This window comes from Tenrec ecaudatus, chromosome 8, assembly GCF_050624435.1.
Source record: "Tenrec ecaudatus isolate mTenEca1 chromosome 8, mTenEca1.hap1, whole genome shotgun sequence".
Classification (NCBI taxonomy): Eukaryota; Metazoa; Chordata; class Mammalia; order Afrosoricida; family Tenrecidae; genus Tenrec; species Tenrec ecaudatus.
Genome location: NC_134537.1, coordinates 87,547,082 through 87,564,097, shown reverse-complemented (window position 1 = coordinate 87,564,097; position 17,016 = coordinate 87,547,082). Strand labels below are relative to the sequence as shown.

The following is a 17,016-nucleotide window of genomic DNA, read 5'->3' as shown; positions in this document are numbered from 1 at the left end:
CCTAGACTGCTTTTTACTGTTTGTTTTTTAATTCTGACCTTGAATTTTTTAGTAGGAGTATTCTACTTACCTTTCATGAGACAGCCAAACACACACACACACACACACACACACACACACACACACACAAGGGGAATGTAGGTCTTAGACTCAGGTAGAGCTGTCTGATTTCCTTATGGGTAAAAAGGGAAGAATAATAAGAATGGCTCGGGTTTATTCATCATTTACTATTGACCAGGCAGTGTTATCCGCAATGTGTATGTATGTATATATATATATACACATACATACACATATATATACATATTAAGTCATTAAGTCATTTGATCCTCAAGGTAATTGTGTGAGGTAGATGTCATCATAGATCCTTATTTTACAGAGGGCAGGCCCAATCAAAAAGAAATAAAGCCACTTGCCCAAGGTCACATAGATGCTCAGCATTACTGACTGTGAAAGCCTGAGTTTATAACCATTATACTCTACTGCCCATCTGCTGGGACTCTGAGAAGGTTTACATGTAAAATTATTTAATGCATATATATGAAGTTTATGTAAACCTGGTGCCTAGGAGGAGCTTGATAAATTATAGCTCGTAGTTATCAAAATAGCATATACCAACAGGATATAATTGAATATCTGCAAGGAGACTGTTGGCATACTTACTGAGTTCTCTTAGCTGTCTTAATTTTTTAGATGAATTTTTAGTCATCAGTAGATTATCCAAATATTTCGAAAAATAGGGGAAACAGATTTAGAATATTTTAAAAAGTATTTTAACCCAAATTTCTCTAGATCAAGAAATAAATATGGAAACCTATACATATTTATTTTAATGGCCAATGGAATTATGCTAAATATGTGCTTTCATGCTGGTTTTATATTAGGTCTTGAAGTTTTTAATTAATTTGCCTTTTTGTTTTCAAATATCTCCTTATGGGCACCTTAGGAACGGAGGTTGCAGATAAGTCATGTTACAGCACAAATGAAGGTGGGTCGAAGTACGGGTACTGTCGCAAAGTGGATGACATGCTCATTCCCTGTAAAGCAAAGTAAGTGTCTTTGTTTGTATCTTTCTGCTCCATAGACTAGGCCAGAAACAGTCAGCCACAGCTTCTGATTTCTTTCATTTAAAGGGAAAATGAATTTAATTACCACTCATTCATTTGAGAACTATTTATTGAGTGACTATTATGTGCTAGGTTGTGAGCTAGGGTGCTTGAAAGAACAGGAAATGCACTTAGGTAAAATTTAGCACCCTATCTTTTGACCTTCCTTAGATTTTATTTAAAGTTTTCTAGTTTTTAGTATTTTCTATCATTCTTCTGATTGAAGTCTTCTCAATTTTATTTTGTTATTCTTGGTAGTTTTTTGGTTGTTTTTTTTTTTTGCTTTTTGGGGTCCTTTTTGGATTTGTTTTTTTGTAAGTTTTCTGTATATGAAATCTAGGATAGGTATATGAAATCTTGGGCCTATGGCAGGGAGAGCGGGGTTGGGTGGGTGGGAATGAGGATCTAATGATGAATACAAGATTGAAGGAAATGTTCTAAAACCGATTGTGGTGATGATTGTACAACTCTTCTCGGTGTGACTGAACTATTTATTTGTATGATATGTGAATCACATGCCAATAAACTGCTGGGAGAAAAAGAAACTAGCATTTTTTTAAGTTCTTCATAGCCAGTGCTTCAGATGGTACCAAGTAGAGTTGATCAAGTGGCATGGATACTTGAGATGGGACTTGCTTTTCTAAATGGACCTGGTTGGACTATTTTCAGTGGATTTACCAGTCTTTTTTTTTTTTTCACTTTGGTGTAACTCATTTTGATTTTAGGGGCTGTAGTTTTTATGGTCATTCCATTCTAACTCATCGGGACACCACACAACATAGAGACATTGCTCCATGGATTTCCTAAGCTGGATTATTTCTATAAGGAAACATTCCCAAATCCTTCTTCCCATTCCACAGCTGGGCTGGGTGACTTTGAAAGACTAATTTTTGGGATAGCAGTCCAGCACTTTAATCACATGCTATCAGGAATCCTTTATTCTAGAGGTGAAAATATTTACCTACTCAGAGGAATAACCAACACAATGCTTACATAGTTTTATGTAGATTTGTCATTTGAATTACATTTCAAAGACTGAAACGGTAAGAGAAAAAATTGGCAATTTATGTGAAGAGTTTATTTTTAATATCTGTATCATTGCACAAAATATCACCCCAGAGAAACTTGGGAATGTGTTATGCAATATTATTTTTGAATTTGCAATTTTAGGTGATTTTTTAAATTAAAAAAAATTGAAAACAGATTGAACATATCAGCATTTCCTAAAGCTTTTCTATTGAACACTAACTTTCTAAATGCTAGACATTACTCAAAAATTATATTTTGTACATAGAATTATCTCTGGGGATATTTGAGCCTAAAGGATACTCATATATCTGTCTCTACAGAAACAGGGAAGTTTTCAAGGGGCAAACACGCTTATGTAAAAGGCAGTAAGAAGCTTGAGAGATAGTGAGTGAGTGGGAAGAGGGAATGGCATAGTTATATCCTTCACACACACACACTCACACACACTCACACACACTCACACACTCACACATACACACTCACACACACTCTCACACACACACACACTCAAACACTCACGTACTGTTCTCTTGAAAACTGCTTTTATGAGTACTGTTTGGTTTCTACTGCTAGAGGACTGCCTCACTCACTCAAGTTTCCAATCTAGTCACTTTTTAATAATCATCTATTATGCCTTTCTCCACTCAATCATATTTTCAACAGCTTTCATAAAATATATGATTCTATCACTTTTATAAAATTTTTTCACAGCACTGCTTTGAATACATATAAAGAAACTTACCCCCGTTTCACTATTTTTGACTTTATTAATTCTGGCAATAACTAGAGGTCATTTTCAGTGCTAAGCAGGATCCTCTGTATGTACAGAGTGAGCCCTTTCAATTCCTCCACATGATGCCTTGCAGTGTTAGACCAGGTTCAGTTTTGTATTGGCTATAGTTGAAAATTGGGCAGTATGTCTTTTAAAAGCATCCAAAATTCCTAAAACTTTATGTGAAATAAGTTAGAAATGTATTTCTGAGGTGCCTACTTGATGCTAAGAATTCATCTTCCAGATAACTTCCAGCTCCATTACATACATGGCCCTCATTCCCAAGTGTTTCTCTTTTCCTAGATAGCTTTTATAACCCCAATTATTACTTTTCAAGCAGAAAATATGTAGAGAAGGGAATAATGGGACATATCCTGTTTTACTCATTAAAGAATTTTCACTTAAGATTCTGTGTACTTCATTGACTAGCAATTGGTCAGAATTAGGTATATGGTAATTTGGGAAATGTATTGTTTGAGCAACTCTGTGCACTGTTAATATAAAACAGACAAACAAAGAAACAAGAACACCAATACCGCAGAGCTGATTCTGATTCATAGTACAGAGTAGACTGCTCCATAGGGTTTCTGAGATTGTGAATCCTTATGGGAGCAGAGAGCCCATCTTTCTCACACTGAAGGACTGATGGGTTGTAACCACCGAACTGTAGCTAGAAGCCGGCACTTAACCCACTGTAGCACCAATATACTTCCTTATATAGGAGTTCTATTACTCAGCTAGAAGAGGATACGGGTGCAAAAGGCAAATTATGGTCTCTGTTAACAGGGAGAAGTACTGTGCACTGACAGTGATAGTAATAGAACTGATTTGCATTTATGTAAAACTGTATCACACATCCTAGAATTTCAGTGCAACAAACTTTGACTTTTCCTCAGTGATGCCATGTGTGGGAAATTGTTCTGTCAAGGTGGGTCAGATAATTTGCCCTGGAGAGGACGCATAATAACTTTTCGGACATGTAAAACATTTGAACCCGAAGATACCACTCAGGAAATAGGCATGGTGGTCAATGGAACTAAATGTGGAAATAAGAAGGTAAGTTGAAATTGGATTTTCACTCAGAGTATTTCTTGATGCTTCTCTGTTATAAACTAGTGATACTCTACAGTTATTGGGTTTGTCAAGTCTTGATATCCCGATGAGATTTGAATTTGTAGCACCGTGAGATAATGATGAAGTGATATAGAGTCTAGGAAATAATGAGGATAAATACTGTCATTAATATTTTGGATCAAAGTGTGACAGATTTTGGTAATAACTAAGCCACACAGATACAATTTAATGATGAGTTTGATTATTATCCTTACAACATACAGTCGCATGTGTTTTGTTTTCTGAGGAAGGCCGGGAAATTTAACGCATGTCCTATGATGTAGTACATATGGGCTTTTGTTGACCACTTTGTACATCCATTGGCAATATAACAATCCTGGATAACCGTTAGCTTTAATAATAATGACCATCTCTCACAGGATATATAGGGATGTTATGAATTGGAATGCACTCAACGTGAGTGAGTTTGACTTTGCTCACTTATTGCATTATGATATGTACACCACCCAAAAGCTGCCTTCATTTCTCATTGTGGTAAAACTAATCTTAAAACTGTCTTCATTTCTTACCTAACTTTGGCTTTTTAAATTCCCATTTATTAACTGAAGACCAGAACTTTGTGACTCAATTCATAAAACTTTGGGAAGTAATGATGTTGAGCACGATTAAATTCAGTAAATATGTGTTGACTACATAGTTGGACAAAACAACCAGGTACAGTCTACCAATATAGAATTTACTAGGATTGATATGGCCTTGGAGCCCAAGATAACTACAAATACAAACAAGAAATTTTATACATGCTTTCATATTCAAAATTGCTAGTTATCATTTCTAGTAGGTACTCAAAACACCTGTCTTCTTTTCCTGTGTTTCCTAAAGGACAAGTCAGGATAGAAGGCCAGTCATTTCACATCAAGCAGGTGAAATGTGTAGTTGAAATTGCTACTTTCCAGATACGAATTCTGTTATGTTTTCTAGTAATGAAGCTTCCAAGGAGAAGGCATAAGTTCCCCTTTTCTATCTCTTCTGGACTCAGGTTCCTACTCCCTGTCATGAATATTACAGTTCTCGGTCAGGTATCTTCCTGGAGCCCTACAGCAACAGAGATGCTTAGACTAAGGAGACCCCTGGCATTACTGTTTCTTATCTCTTAAACTTTGTAATTATTTCTGAAATTCAGATTGGTTTGAGGATTATCTTAATCTTCTTGAATTAACAAAAGGGGACGTCATGAGCTCCAGAGTCCACATCCCATTCTCTCCCCCTGTGGCTTATACACAGGGACATGATAAAGGGTGTTGTGCATCTAGATCCTTCCATGAGAATGACATGCCAGAGGACCATTTAACCAGAATCTCATGTCTAACTCTCTTAACATATCTGTCGACTTTTATGAACTGCTTCAATCGTAAGCCCTGCATATCTTTATTTATTTATCTTTGTTGGAAAACATTATTTACAACAATTACTTGATAGTAAATTCCCTTTATTTATCCCTTAATTATGATCATAAATATATTATTCATATTTTATTTTGCAATATTCCTTGAGATGTCTGTCATCTTATAATATCAATTCACATGCTGTATCAGTTTTAGGCTAGGGCACTATAAGACACAGAGAAACAGAAAACCAACTGCAAGTGACAAACAAACAGGAGGACAGTCATTGCTTCACATAACCCAAAATGTAAAAGCAGAGGAATTAAGCTTCCTCTGTGATTGTTTTAGTCCAGGTGTGCTAGAGAAACAAATTCATAGACACTCATGTGTATAAGAAAGATCTTTATAAACAAGAGCAATGGAATATTGAGAAAACATCCCAGCCCCGTCCAAATCAAATCCATAAGTCTGATATTAGCCCATATGTCCGATACTAATCTATAAAGTCCTCTTCAGACTCACACAATATATGCAATAATGCTGAGTGCAGGAAGATCACAGGCCAGTGAGTGGAAAGTCTTGTGGATCCAGTGGCGGTAGAGGCATCTCAGCGCTGACAGGGCTCTCCCCATGGCTCCTTCAGCTTCAGGGTCCTAGCATAACTCTGTGTGTCTTGTCATCAGAAATACGAAGCAGATAGTTTATCTGTCCTCCAGTGAGCTATTTTTCTTCTTCATGCCTCCAAATGAGGTCAAGCCTCAACTTGATTGACAGGCTAGCCTCCACCCTTTCACAAGTGGACAGGAGATTATGTAACTGCCAGAGTGATTAATTCATGGTAAAGTGAACTAGATTCCTTTAAAATGTGTCTTGACCTTCCACTCAGACTGGTTATATTCACAGTCCAGGATTGCTGCCCCATTTCTAAGCTACATGCAAGTAGTAATGGCAGCGACACAAAAGGGAAAGTTTTCTCAAGCATCTTTTCTGAACAGTGGAGAGCTTCTGCCCGGAGCCCCTCCCAGCAGACACATCCTTTCTCTCCTTTTCCTTCCTCTTCCTGTTCCTTCCCCTCTCCTCCCCTCTCCTCCCCTCCCCTCTCCTCCCCTCCCCTCCCCTCCCCTCTCCTCCCCTCCCCTCCCCTCCCCTCCCCTCCCCTCCCCTCCCCTCCCCTCCCCTCCGCTCCCCTCCCCTCTCTTCCCCTCCCCTCCCCTCCCCTCTCCTCCCCTCCCCTCGCCTCCCCTCCCCTCCCCTCCCTTCGCCTCCCCTCCCCTCCCCTCCCCTCCCCTCCCCTCCCCTCCCCTCTCCTCCCCTCCCCTCCCCTCCCCTCCCCTCGTCTCCCCTCCCCTCGTCTCCCCTCCCCTCTCCTCCCCTCCCCTCCCCTCCCCTCCCCTCCCCTGCCCTCTCCTCCCCTCCCCTCCGCTCCCCTCGCCTCCCCTCCCCTCGCCTCCCCTCCCCTCGCCTCCCCTCCCCTCGCCTCCCCTCCCCTCTCCTCCCCTCCCCTCCCTTCCCCTCGCCTCCCCTCCCCTCTCCTCCCCTCTCCTCTCCATTTTCCTTCTTCACTAAAATGAATCTGTGCCCATCCTACAGTCAGTAATTTATTTCCTCTTACCCTCTCACTTCTGGTAATCATCAAAAATATTTTGTTTAATGTAAAAACCCTGTCTTGACTTTTTACAAGCGTGATCTCACACAATAGAATCCTTTTGGGTTCCTCCAGGTCTTTTCACTGTTCATTGAAATACATTATCTTCTGGAGCGACCCTTTGACTACTTCTGGTCAGCTCTCTTACTTTATCATTTCTTCCAGAACAATAATTTTAACCAATAAATTATAAGAAAAAAACCCTACCATCAAAAATTTGCATAACTGAAACCAGGTTAGAAATTAATGTTAACTGTCTGTTTTTCACTTAACTTTCAGGTTTGCATTAATGCAGAATGTGTGGATATTGAGAGGGCCTACAAATCAACTAATTGTTCCTCTAAATGCAAAGGACATGCTGTAAGTTTTTAATGATTTGTTAAGCTGTCTGAGTCTTACATAATTTCTGGTCATCTGTGATGAGACTAAAGTAATTGTTTCAACATCAATGATTAGCATTAATTGTGTTACGTCTTCAGCAGTGCGATTTAATGCATTATTTCTTCAAAGAGCCATACATTGGTTACTGATAGTGATATCATATCATGATCATACATTCTGTAAATAAATGAAATAAGATAGAGCAGGTCATCTTTCTGTCCTGCCCGTTTAGTGGATAAGTCCTTGCTGTGCTCGGCCCGACAGGGAAACTAACCCGATCATTCCCCTCTAGGTGTGTGACCACGAGCTGCAGTGCCAGTGTAAAGAAGGCTGGGCCCCACCAGACTGCGGAGACTCCACAATGGTCTTCCGTAGGTAACTTTACCAATCTAGTCTGAGAAAGCAGCTCATCTCGTCCATGATTTAATACGATTTCATTGTCTCCTTTTTCTCTGGCTGAAATACTTTACATTGAGATATTGGAAATGCGATATGTTGGGGAGGTGCCATTGGGTCAGTAATGACTCACAGTCACCCTGTGCAGAACAGAACAAAACAATGCCCAGTCCCGCACCATTGGCACAATTGTTCCTATACCTGAGCCCCTTTTTGAAGCCAGGGTATCGATCCATACCGATGAGGGCCATTATCTTCCCAAGGATGATGTCCTTCTCCAGGGACTGGGTTCTCCTCATAACATGTCCAAAGTATGTAAGATGAAGCCTGATCATCGTTGTCTCTGAGGAGCACTCTCACCTTACTTCTCTAAAAACAGGTTGTTCAGCCTGTTGGCAGTCCATGATATTTTCGATATATTTTTTGCCATCACCACAATTCAAGTGTATTGATTATTCTTCAGTCTTCCTTATTCAATAGCCAACATTCACATACATATGAGGTGGTTGACAATGCCATGGCCTGGGTCAGGCCTACTGTAGTCCTTAAAGTAACATCCTTTCATTTCAATACTCCAAAGATGTCATGTGCAGCAGAGTTATCAAATGCTACATGTTTGTCTTGTGATGAAAAGACTCTCGACTGCTGCATCCATGAGCACTGATTGCAGATCCATCCCAATAAAATCATCGTCCACACAGCTAATTGCCTTGGCACAGTAAGCAAAATACAAGCAAGCATCTTCCTGGTATTCTCTGCTTTCAGCCAAGATCCAGTTTACGCAAGCAGTGAGCTCTTGTTCAACATCTTCTTGTGAATCAGGCCCAAACCTCTGGCAGCTCCCTGTTGGTATACTGGACGATCCGCAGCATAATTTTCTTGCATGTGATAATAGTGATATTTTCTGAAGTTTAAACATTCTATATGGATAGATATAATGTTCTTTAAAACTCTCTGTGATTATATAGTCTAGTTTTTTTTAACTTCAGTTATTTTCTCTGAGCTATCTCTATTCCTTCTGAGTTCAATCGTTCTGATTGTTCACCTTGCTTCCGCTATTCCATTGCATTGTGTAGGGTCACTATGAGACATAAATGACTCAATGGCAATGGGTTTGGGGTATTTTGTTTGTTTGTTTCATTGGTATGTTGTTCCCATTGGTTAGTTTGCCTTTTTTTTTTAATTGTGAATTAGGTAGGGTGTTAATCTATCTCATTGAGGGACTTTATCTTTTTCATTGCCTCTCCACTTTACCAAACTTGATGTTCTTCTCCAGGGATTGGCCTCTCCTGACTACATGCCCAAAGTATGTAAGGAGAAGCCTTGTTATCCTTGCTTCTAAGACCCAGTCTGGCCATGTTTCTTCTCACACTTACTGGTTTGTCTTTTGGGCAGTCCTTGGCATTGTCAATACTCTTCACCACCACAATGCAAACTGCACCACTACTTCTTCAGTTTTCAGAGGATCATCTTTGCATTCAGCAACTTACCCAACTTAGCAAACCTCCCAGTACCTTGCCTTGTTCCTTACCACCTTTCTATGTGGCGGTTTGTCTAACTCTCTCTTCAGGATCACTAGTAGCATACTAGGTTATGAGTTGGGCTGCCAACCAAAAGGTCAGCAGTTTGAAATCACCAATCACTCCATGGAAGAAAGATGAGGCTATAATGAGCTACAATGTCAGACACCCACAAGGGTGGTTCCACTCTGTCTTTTCCGGTCATTATAAGTCGAAGTTGACTCTACATCCGTGAGGTTTTTGTTTTTTTTAGTATCTCCAGCTTCACCCAAATTAACATCTGTCCATCCTCTATGCTACTACTTCCCTTCTTATGAGGTCACCAAATACACTTTACTGCGCTGTTGTGGTTACTAGGTGCCATTGAGTTGGCTCCGAGTCATCAGGACCCGATCTACAGTAGAACGGAGCACTGCCTGCTGCTGCAACAGTCTCATGATTGTTATGTTTGAGCCACTGTGTCACCCCAGTTCATTGAAGGTTTTCCTCTCTTTAGCCGCCCCTCCACTTTACCAAACCTTATGTCCTTATCCAGAGATGGTCTCTCCTACTAACATATCCAAAATACTTAGGATGAAGTCTTGCCATCACTCCTAAGAAACCTTCTTCGTGTAGCTGTTTGTGATACTTTCAACATCATAATTCAACTGCATCAACTCTTTTCTGGTCTTGTTCATCATTCATTGTTCAGCTTTCACATGCATATAGGGCAATTGAAAAACATCATGTGTCAGGTCAGGTACAACCTAGTCCTCAAAATGACATCTTTGCACTTTAACACTTTATAAAGATCTCTTCAGGAGATTTACCCAATGCAAGATAAGAATTGCAATACTACGAAGGTATATTTTCTATCCCCAAAAGACAATGGAATTCAAAATCAATTATAGAGAGGTCAGGAATGGGACAAACTTTCTGTTGTCATCAGTACTACACAACATTGACACAAGTAGATTTGCATGAGAAGGCATGGTTGAATAAAGATTACATGCTCAGATGCTAAGTAAAGATTGGGAGTTTAAACAAACACAGTACTCCCCATGGGAGCAAGACCAGAGAGCTGCTCTCAAAGGGACTCTGGCCTACAGGGCAGTTCTCCTCTCTCACATGTGGTCTCTAGGAACCAAGATACAATTGTTGGCACCTAACAACAAACTAGTGGGTGCTGATTGAAGCAGAGTGCATCCTTGCTTTTTTCATAATATATTTATTTCCCTAAATATATTTTGTTTTCTGATTTTGAATTTTATGTAAGTGGAATTATTTAGTAGCTACTAATGGGTTGCATAACTTTGTACCGCATTCCAATATGGACAAACATTATGAGAACACCTAGCTGCATCTCTACCGAGTCTCTGACTTGCATCTCTGCTCATTTTTCCACCTACAGCCAGGCTTGCAATATTCAGGAGTCAGGTTCTTTTTCTTTCTTTCTTGCAAGGGAGCATTTGAAAAATTATTCACCCTGCTCTTCCATTCTCCTTCCTCGGCATGTCCTTCCCATGCTCAAACCCTTGGATTTCCAATTATTGAAAAAAATCTCAGTAGTATAATTATTTTTGTCTCATATTAAATCCTCGACACTTAGTTCCTTTATCTAAATATTATTGCTACAACATGAACAGACATATGCACACCGATGTTTATTGAAGCAATTTCCACAATAACAAAAACATAGAAACAACCCAAAACCCTGATTATAGAGGAATGGATAAACACGCTGGTACATTCACACAATGGAATATTATGCACCAGTAATAAATAATGACAACTCTCTTATACATCACAAGACATGGACTAAATAAGATAACATTATGCTTAGCAAACTTAGTCAATGCTTATTATTACATCATTAGCATAAGGAAAAATGAAAAAAAAAACATGAGTTGTACACCAAAAAACAAGACTGTGATGACTCTGAGGAGACTGTGATGACTAGGACAGGGGTAAGAGCAGGAAGAGGGAGATATAGGATATTGAGGAAAGAGGGAAGGATATGGGGATGGAGAGAGAACAAAATAAGAAAGAAAGAGAATCACATTTATGGAAAGTATAATGGGATGTTGTTGTTGATGGTTTTTCTTGAGATGGCTGTATAATATACAGTATGTTTCTTAAAAAAAAAGTCTCTCCAGATTCCTTATCCCTCAAACCTCAATATTGATCTGAGTGGCAAAAAAGAAAGAAAGATGAGGAGGAAAGTAAAACTGAAATGGACTTGAAGTCTTTCGTGACAAATTCATTTCAAACAAACGAGTATTGTTGCAACCAACAAGATCAATATACATTTTTATTATTGCTTCTGAGAGATTTTCCAGGTGATGCATGCTCCTTGGATGAAGGGTAGATGGAAGTTGTACTAAACAGTAAAATAATAATAACTAGAAGACTAGACATGAAATTTTTTTTATCTCACTGACCAGACCCCTCTCCTCTGGCCTGCAGACTTCTCCATTGTGGTTGGGGTGTTGTTTCCAGTGGCAGTCATATTTGTGGTGGTTGCTATAGTCGGCAGGCACCACAGCACCAGAGGGAAGCAGAAGAAAGTTCAAAGGTAAGCCTTTGTCTGCTTTCAAGACACCACCCCCCTCCCCCATTTAACCTATTTCTCAAATTTAATTTGATTTATTTCAAATATTTAGAAATATTTCTCTTTTTTTCTTTTCTTGGAGCAAAGTCTGAGTGTCATTTTACTAGAAAATTCTTTACTGCAAAATGTGCTTCAATTTTCTTGTCGGTGCCTACATTTACAGTCAACATCAGCAATAATAATTCCCACTATTAGAGATCATGATATTCCTGCAAGTATACAATAGCTAACATTTCTTGATCAGCATGTGGCATAAGATTGTACGTGATTAATTAGCCAAAAAAAAAAAAAAGATTGTACGTGAAGTGGCGCCGAGTCAGAGTCCACTCAATGACCCCTGGTGGTAACAAGTATATGCCACCCACTGTACCACGCCCCTTTAGAGTCACTGTCGCATGCATTCTTCACAAAAGCGTCATGAGGGAGTTATTGTTATTTTACTTTTACAGATTTGAAAGGTGTGCAATCTTACAGATAAAAGTGCGCTGTACTTATATATAAGAATACATATATATCTACTCTTTACAACAACCTTATAAGGGCAGACACTGCATTTTTCCTGCTATAGAAATGGAAACCCAGTGGTGTTAATGATTAGAGTAGAATCATACAAAGTTCAAATGGAAATTTGATTGACACCTAGATCAGTTCATCTTAGGAGCATGGGTTTTGACACTACAGATTCTTTCTTGCACTTTTACAAGAATGCTTGATTCTCCCATTCCAATTTTAGGATATGTACTACATCAATGAAAATCACTTCATACAAATCAGGCATCAACATCATCACTATTTAGAATCAGGACTTTGAAGAGAATTCAAATGAAAATCACTATTGGTAATTATAAATGACTGGACAAGAAGGCTGCTAACAGGACACTAAGAGTAGACCTTCCCTATGTAGCATATCAAAATCATTAACCAAAGATAACCAACGGGAAAGAAAGACGATCGGTTTTGATCGTCTCCCCCATTATGCTGAGGAACTGTTAAGTCCATTTATTTGCCATGTTTTCACTCTAGGCCACGATCCAGCCCTGGAGATAAAGCACACAATCAGAAGATGAAGCCCCAGAAGATGAAAGCCGTCCAACCCCAGGAGGTAGATGTTGTACTTTATGTTGTTGGTCTGGTGGGTTGGTTTCAAACAGGGCAGAAACTCACGCTGTCACTTCCCTGCCCCGTGGAGCACACAGCAGCCTCAGTGCTCTCTAGCAGTTTTAATCATAGGATACTATGTGACAGATATACCTTTCCATTTACAATGTATTTTTCTTAGAGTGCATAAGTATAGTAAAATATTTGATAACATTTTTCTACATCGAATTACATTATTAGCTTCAAGATTACTAGTAGCTGAGTAGAAACTTCTATTTTTCTTCTCCTTTTGTAAACTCTTCAGTGATTGATGCAGATTTACAAATAATATATAACATGATATTATAGCCAAATACATGGAAAATTTGACAAAATCAATGATTATAAAAATACTGTCAACAAAGAGAATGACAGATTGTACTTGTAGCTCATTCAGAAAAAACTGCATGATTCCACATATTGTTGCAGTTAGGTAACACTGACAACTGTAATCAGAATGTCAGAAAGTTACATAGGTAAATAAGCAGTTTCAGCCTTACAAGTATATTGATATCAAAGCCAGTCTCAGGAACCCTGGAGGCGATGTTGGGTAAGAGTTGTATTGCGAACCACAAGGGTGGTGGTTCAAACCTACCAGTCCCTCCATGGGGAAAACGAGGCAATCCGTTCTTTACAGCCTTGGAAATTTCCTATTTAGGGTCCCTTTGAGACACGACCTACTGCATGACTGTGGGTTTCCTCTTTTCTTTTGTTGGTCGTTAAACTCAGCCAATGAACGATGTTTTGGTTTTATAACTTAAATAGGTAGACTTTTATAAATACTGACAAATTTCTACTGAAATACACAACTTTTGGTATACAGTCATTTTGGTGGCACCTCACCCCTACCCAGACAGCGCCACCTACTGGTCATAGGTCCAACTATGTGACTCTGCCCTTCTCTTCTTCCGACCCCTACCTATCCTTTCTACCTGTCAGTGTTTTGTAAATCCATCTCAGTAGTTAACACAGTGCAATGACTGCAGGCTCTGCAGGGGCCCCCAAGGCATAGAGGGTGGGGTATGCATTGAACCGCTACCCACCAGGTCAGCAGCTAGAAACCATCAGCTGCAGCACCAGAAAAAGATGAAGTCTCACCACCCCATGGAGGCATGTCTGTCCCGCCCTATAGGCTCCTTCTGAATTGGGATCAAGCCCATGGCAGTGAGTTTCATTGGCCTCTGTAACTATAAACTTCAAGATAGCCTCCTCTGTCCTTGGTTAAATGCAAAGAGAGGAGCTCTCTTTGGGGTAAAACGACTCTCCGTTTCAAGAAATGCAACCAGACAAAGAGAGCCAGGGGAAGTAGATGCTGGATGTTGCCCTTCCTCTGAACTCTAACTTGGTTCCTTATTTCTTTTTAGCAGACTTTAAAGAGAGCCAGGGGAAGCAGCGACTGGATGCCTTTCTCCCTCTGAACCCTAAATTGATTCCTTTTTTTTGTTGTTGTTGCCATTTCCATATGGAGACAACGACAACAACAAAGCCTCCTGCACTTTAGTTGAGGCTTACTCACTGGGACCTGTGGGAAGAGGGTAGCACTGCAGCCGAGGGGTTCTCACGAGGCAAGCCTCCAGGGAAGTTGACTGCCACGTATTTCTCCACAGGGCACTTGGTGAGCTTTGACTGCTGACCTTTGGGTGAGCCGCCAAGAATGTGTGTAACCTCCCAAAGCTCAGCTCACTGCCATCGAGCTTGTAAGGACTCACAGCGACCCTAAAGGACAGGATAGAATTGCCCTGAGACTGTCATCCGTACAGGACTGGAAAGCACAACTTTCTCCCATGGAGGGACTAGGCTTCCAAACTGCAGGCCTTGCCGTTAGCAGCCCCACACGTAATCAGTCACTCAGCAAAGTCCCTGACTCTGTTCTGAAATGTTAGAGAAAAGTAAAAGTTGGTTACTGATAGCAAAGTGGATGATAATGTTTCCATGGAAACTTAAAAAAGCCAAACCCACTGCCATCAGGTCAATGCAATCTCACCCGTTTTTGATAATTCTGGGTCAGTACTCCAAAATGGGGCCGCTGGGCCACAGTGATTTCCAGTCTGGTCTCTTTGGTTCGCCTTTGGTCTGAAAGCCCTGCCTTGAAAGCAATGTTTATTTTGAAGCCACATTTCATACGCTTCTATTTTAACATACGATTTGCTTTCCAGTTGAATCAGGTGAAGCTCCACATACCCGAGATGCCACTTGAAGGCAATGAGCCTCCAGCTTCCATTGTGAGTGTTCATGTCTCTGAAACACCCCCCAGTCCCGCCCCTAGAACATGCCAGTGATGCCGGAGCCTCCAGGATCAGAATGCGCATGTCTTTGTGAATAGGAATATGCAACACGTAGATTTTTGCATCAGTTTTTGAAAACCGAGGCTAGGAGAAAAGATAAAAAATATAAACTGTTTGCATGTGAAAATACAAAATGGGCATCTCTTTTATGCTCCTAAATTCCCCTACCTCTGATTGCCCAGCCAAGTAGCGCATCACTCGTTTACAGAAAGAAAGCAACTAATCTGCTTCATACCTGCTATTATGTGTCCACTGTGATTGAAAATATTTCTGAATTGTAAGTGAAATTAAGCAAAAGCAATTCACTTGCAGCTTTTGAATATGGCCATCGGTAGGGCCATAAATCTCCATTTGGGGCAAATGATTTACTATCTTGCACTTAGCACACCTGTTTTCAAGGCCCGTCTTTCTGAAACATTTTTATCTTCCTACTAGCTGCTTACCAAGCCGAATTTCCCACCGCCACCGATCCCCACATCTGCATCATCTTCCTCTTTCCTCGTAAGTATCAGATGGTCTGGGAGTGATTTTGTTTTGCAATGTCTCCTGTCCACATATGTGTACCCCGGGAGATGGTGCCTCTTTAGCATGGTATGTGCTCCCTACATTCATCTGCGATATCACAGCGCCTTTGTCTCAGGAATATCTGAGGGAATGATGCCAATTACGATCTATATGGTACGGTGGGTGTTCACCCCTGATTGGGAGAAAGGATCCTCTTGTTCCATAGTCGCTAAGAGTCCCTCTTCTGTGTGAGGTGTACTGTCTCCTCCAAAGGATCATGGCTAGATCATTATTTGGTGGGGATTTAAAAGTTTACCATGGAAATGATACTTTTTATTTGTCATATGATACATTTTAAGTATTTGTCACAGTTTCCTGTTGGAGATGAGGTATGGAAATTAGGCTGCCTACATATAGGTAAATCTGAAGTAAGGGATAGAAAATCAACCACGACTGAACTGTTTGCTTGTTTGGTAGAGCGCTCAGTTCTGAATAGATGAGACCCGAGAATGGGGTAAAATTTCAGTCTTTTTCCCCCTGGAATGTTTTTACCTTTTCTGTGGGAAAATCACCCGCGCTCACACAGACCCCTTCAGTCTTCGGTTATTATGAGGGAGCTTTAAAAATTCATGGGAAAATGGAATGAAAATATCATGGAATTTTTCCATGACTTTCTAAGCCCCTCCTCCGTGTGTCAACATGCGTGGTTTCTTTGTCAGGTTTGGTTGGTTTTTAATGTTGAGAGGCAACAATTGCGGTCAGACCCGTCCCAGCAGGAGCGTGCGAGGTCCCAGCAGAGTCGCCAGAGTTTGAACGGGACGCGGAGGGGGGAGGAGCGTGTGAATGGGTGTATAGGGGTTCGAGAAAGATTTCAGATGTGGAAATAAGTTTAACCTCGAGCCCCGGGGGCACTGAGGGTAAATTTAAGACTGCAACCCCCAAGGCTGGCTGTTAAACTCGCCAGACACGGGCTTCTCTAGTGAACGGTGAGGAGTCTGTTCCCGTAAAGATGTAGAGCCTTTAGAACCGGGGTTTGTAGAAATTGGAATAGGCTGGATGGCAGTGGGTTAGTGGTGAAAGTCTAGTATTTCTAAACCCTAACTGTATTTCTATCCCTACTGTAGCATCAAAACACAAAAGTACTTCCCGCTGCTAATTCCAAAGGAAAGTCATGCTCTACTTCTAAGGTAAG

The 17,016-nt window shown here is 40.4% G+C and overlaps 1 protein-coding gene across 1 annotated transcript in view; it reads left to right on the top strand.

The window, feature by feature from the left end:
* Positions 1 to 16,711, top strand: part of ADAM28 (ADAM metallopeptidase domain 28) — an 83,099-nt gene extending 66,388 nt beyond the window's left edge. Inside the window, exons 15-23 of the mRNA XM_075557208.1 lie at positions 947 to 1,049; positions 3,804 to 3,963; positions 7,291 to 7,371; positions 7,685 to 7,763; positions 11,754 to 11,862; positions 12,922 to 13,000; positions 15,192 to 15,257; positions 15,756 to 15,821; positions 16,544 to 16,711. Of these exons, the coding sequence (XP_075413323.1) occupies positions 947 to 1,049; positions 3,804 to 3,963; positions 7,291 to 7,371; positions 7,685 to 7,763; positions 11,754 to 11,862; positions 12,922 to 13,000; positions 15,192 to 15,257; positions 15,756 to 15,821; positions 16,544 to 16,711 (911 nt within the window). The remainder of the gene's footprint in view (positions 1 to 946; positions 1,050 to 3,803; positions 3,964 to 7,290; positions 7,372 to 7,684; positions 7,764 to 11,753; positions 11,863 to 12,921; positions 13,001 to 15,191; positions 15,258 to 15,755; positions 15,822 to 16,543) is intronic.
* The last annotated feature ends 305 nt before the right edge of the window (positions 16,712 to 17,016 follow it).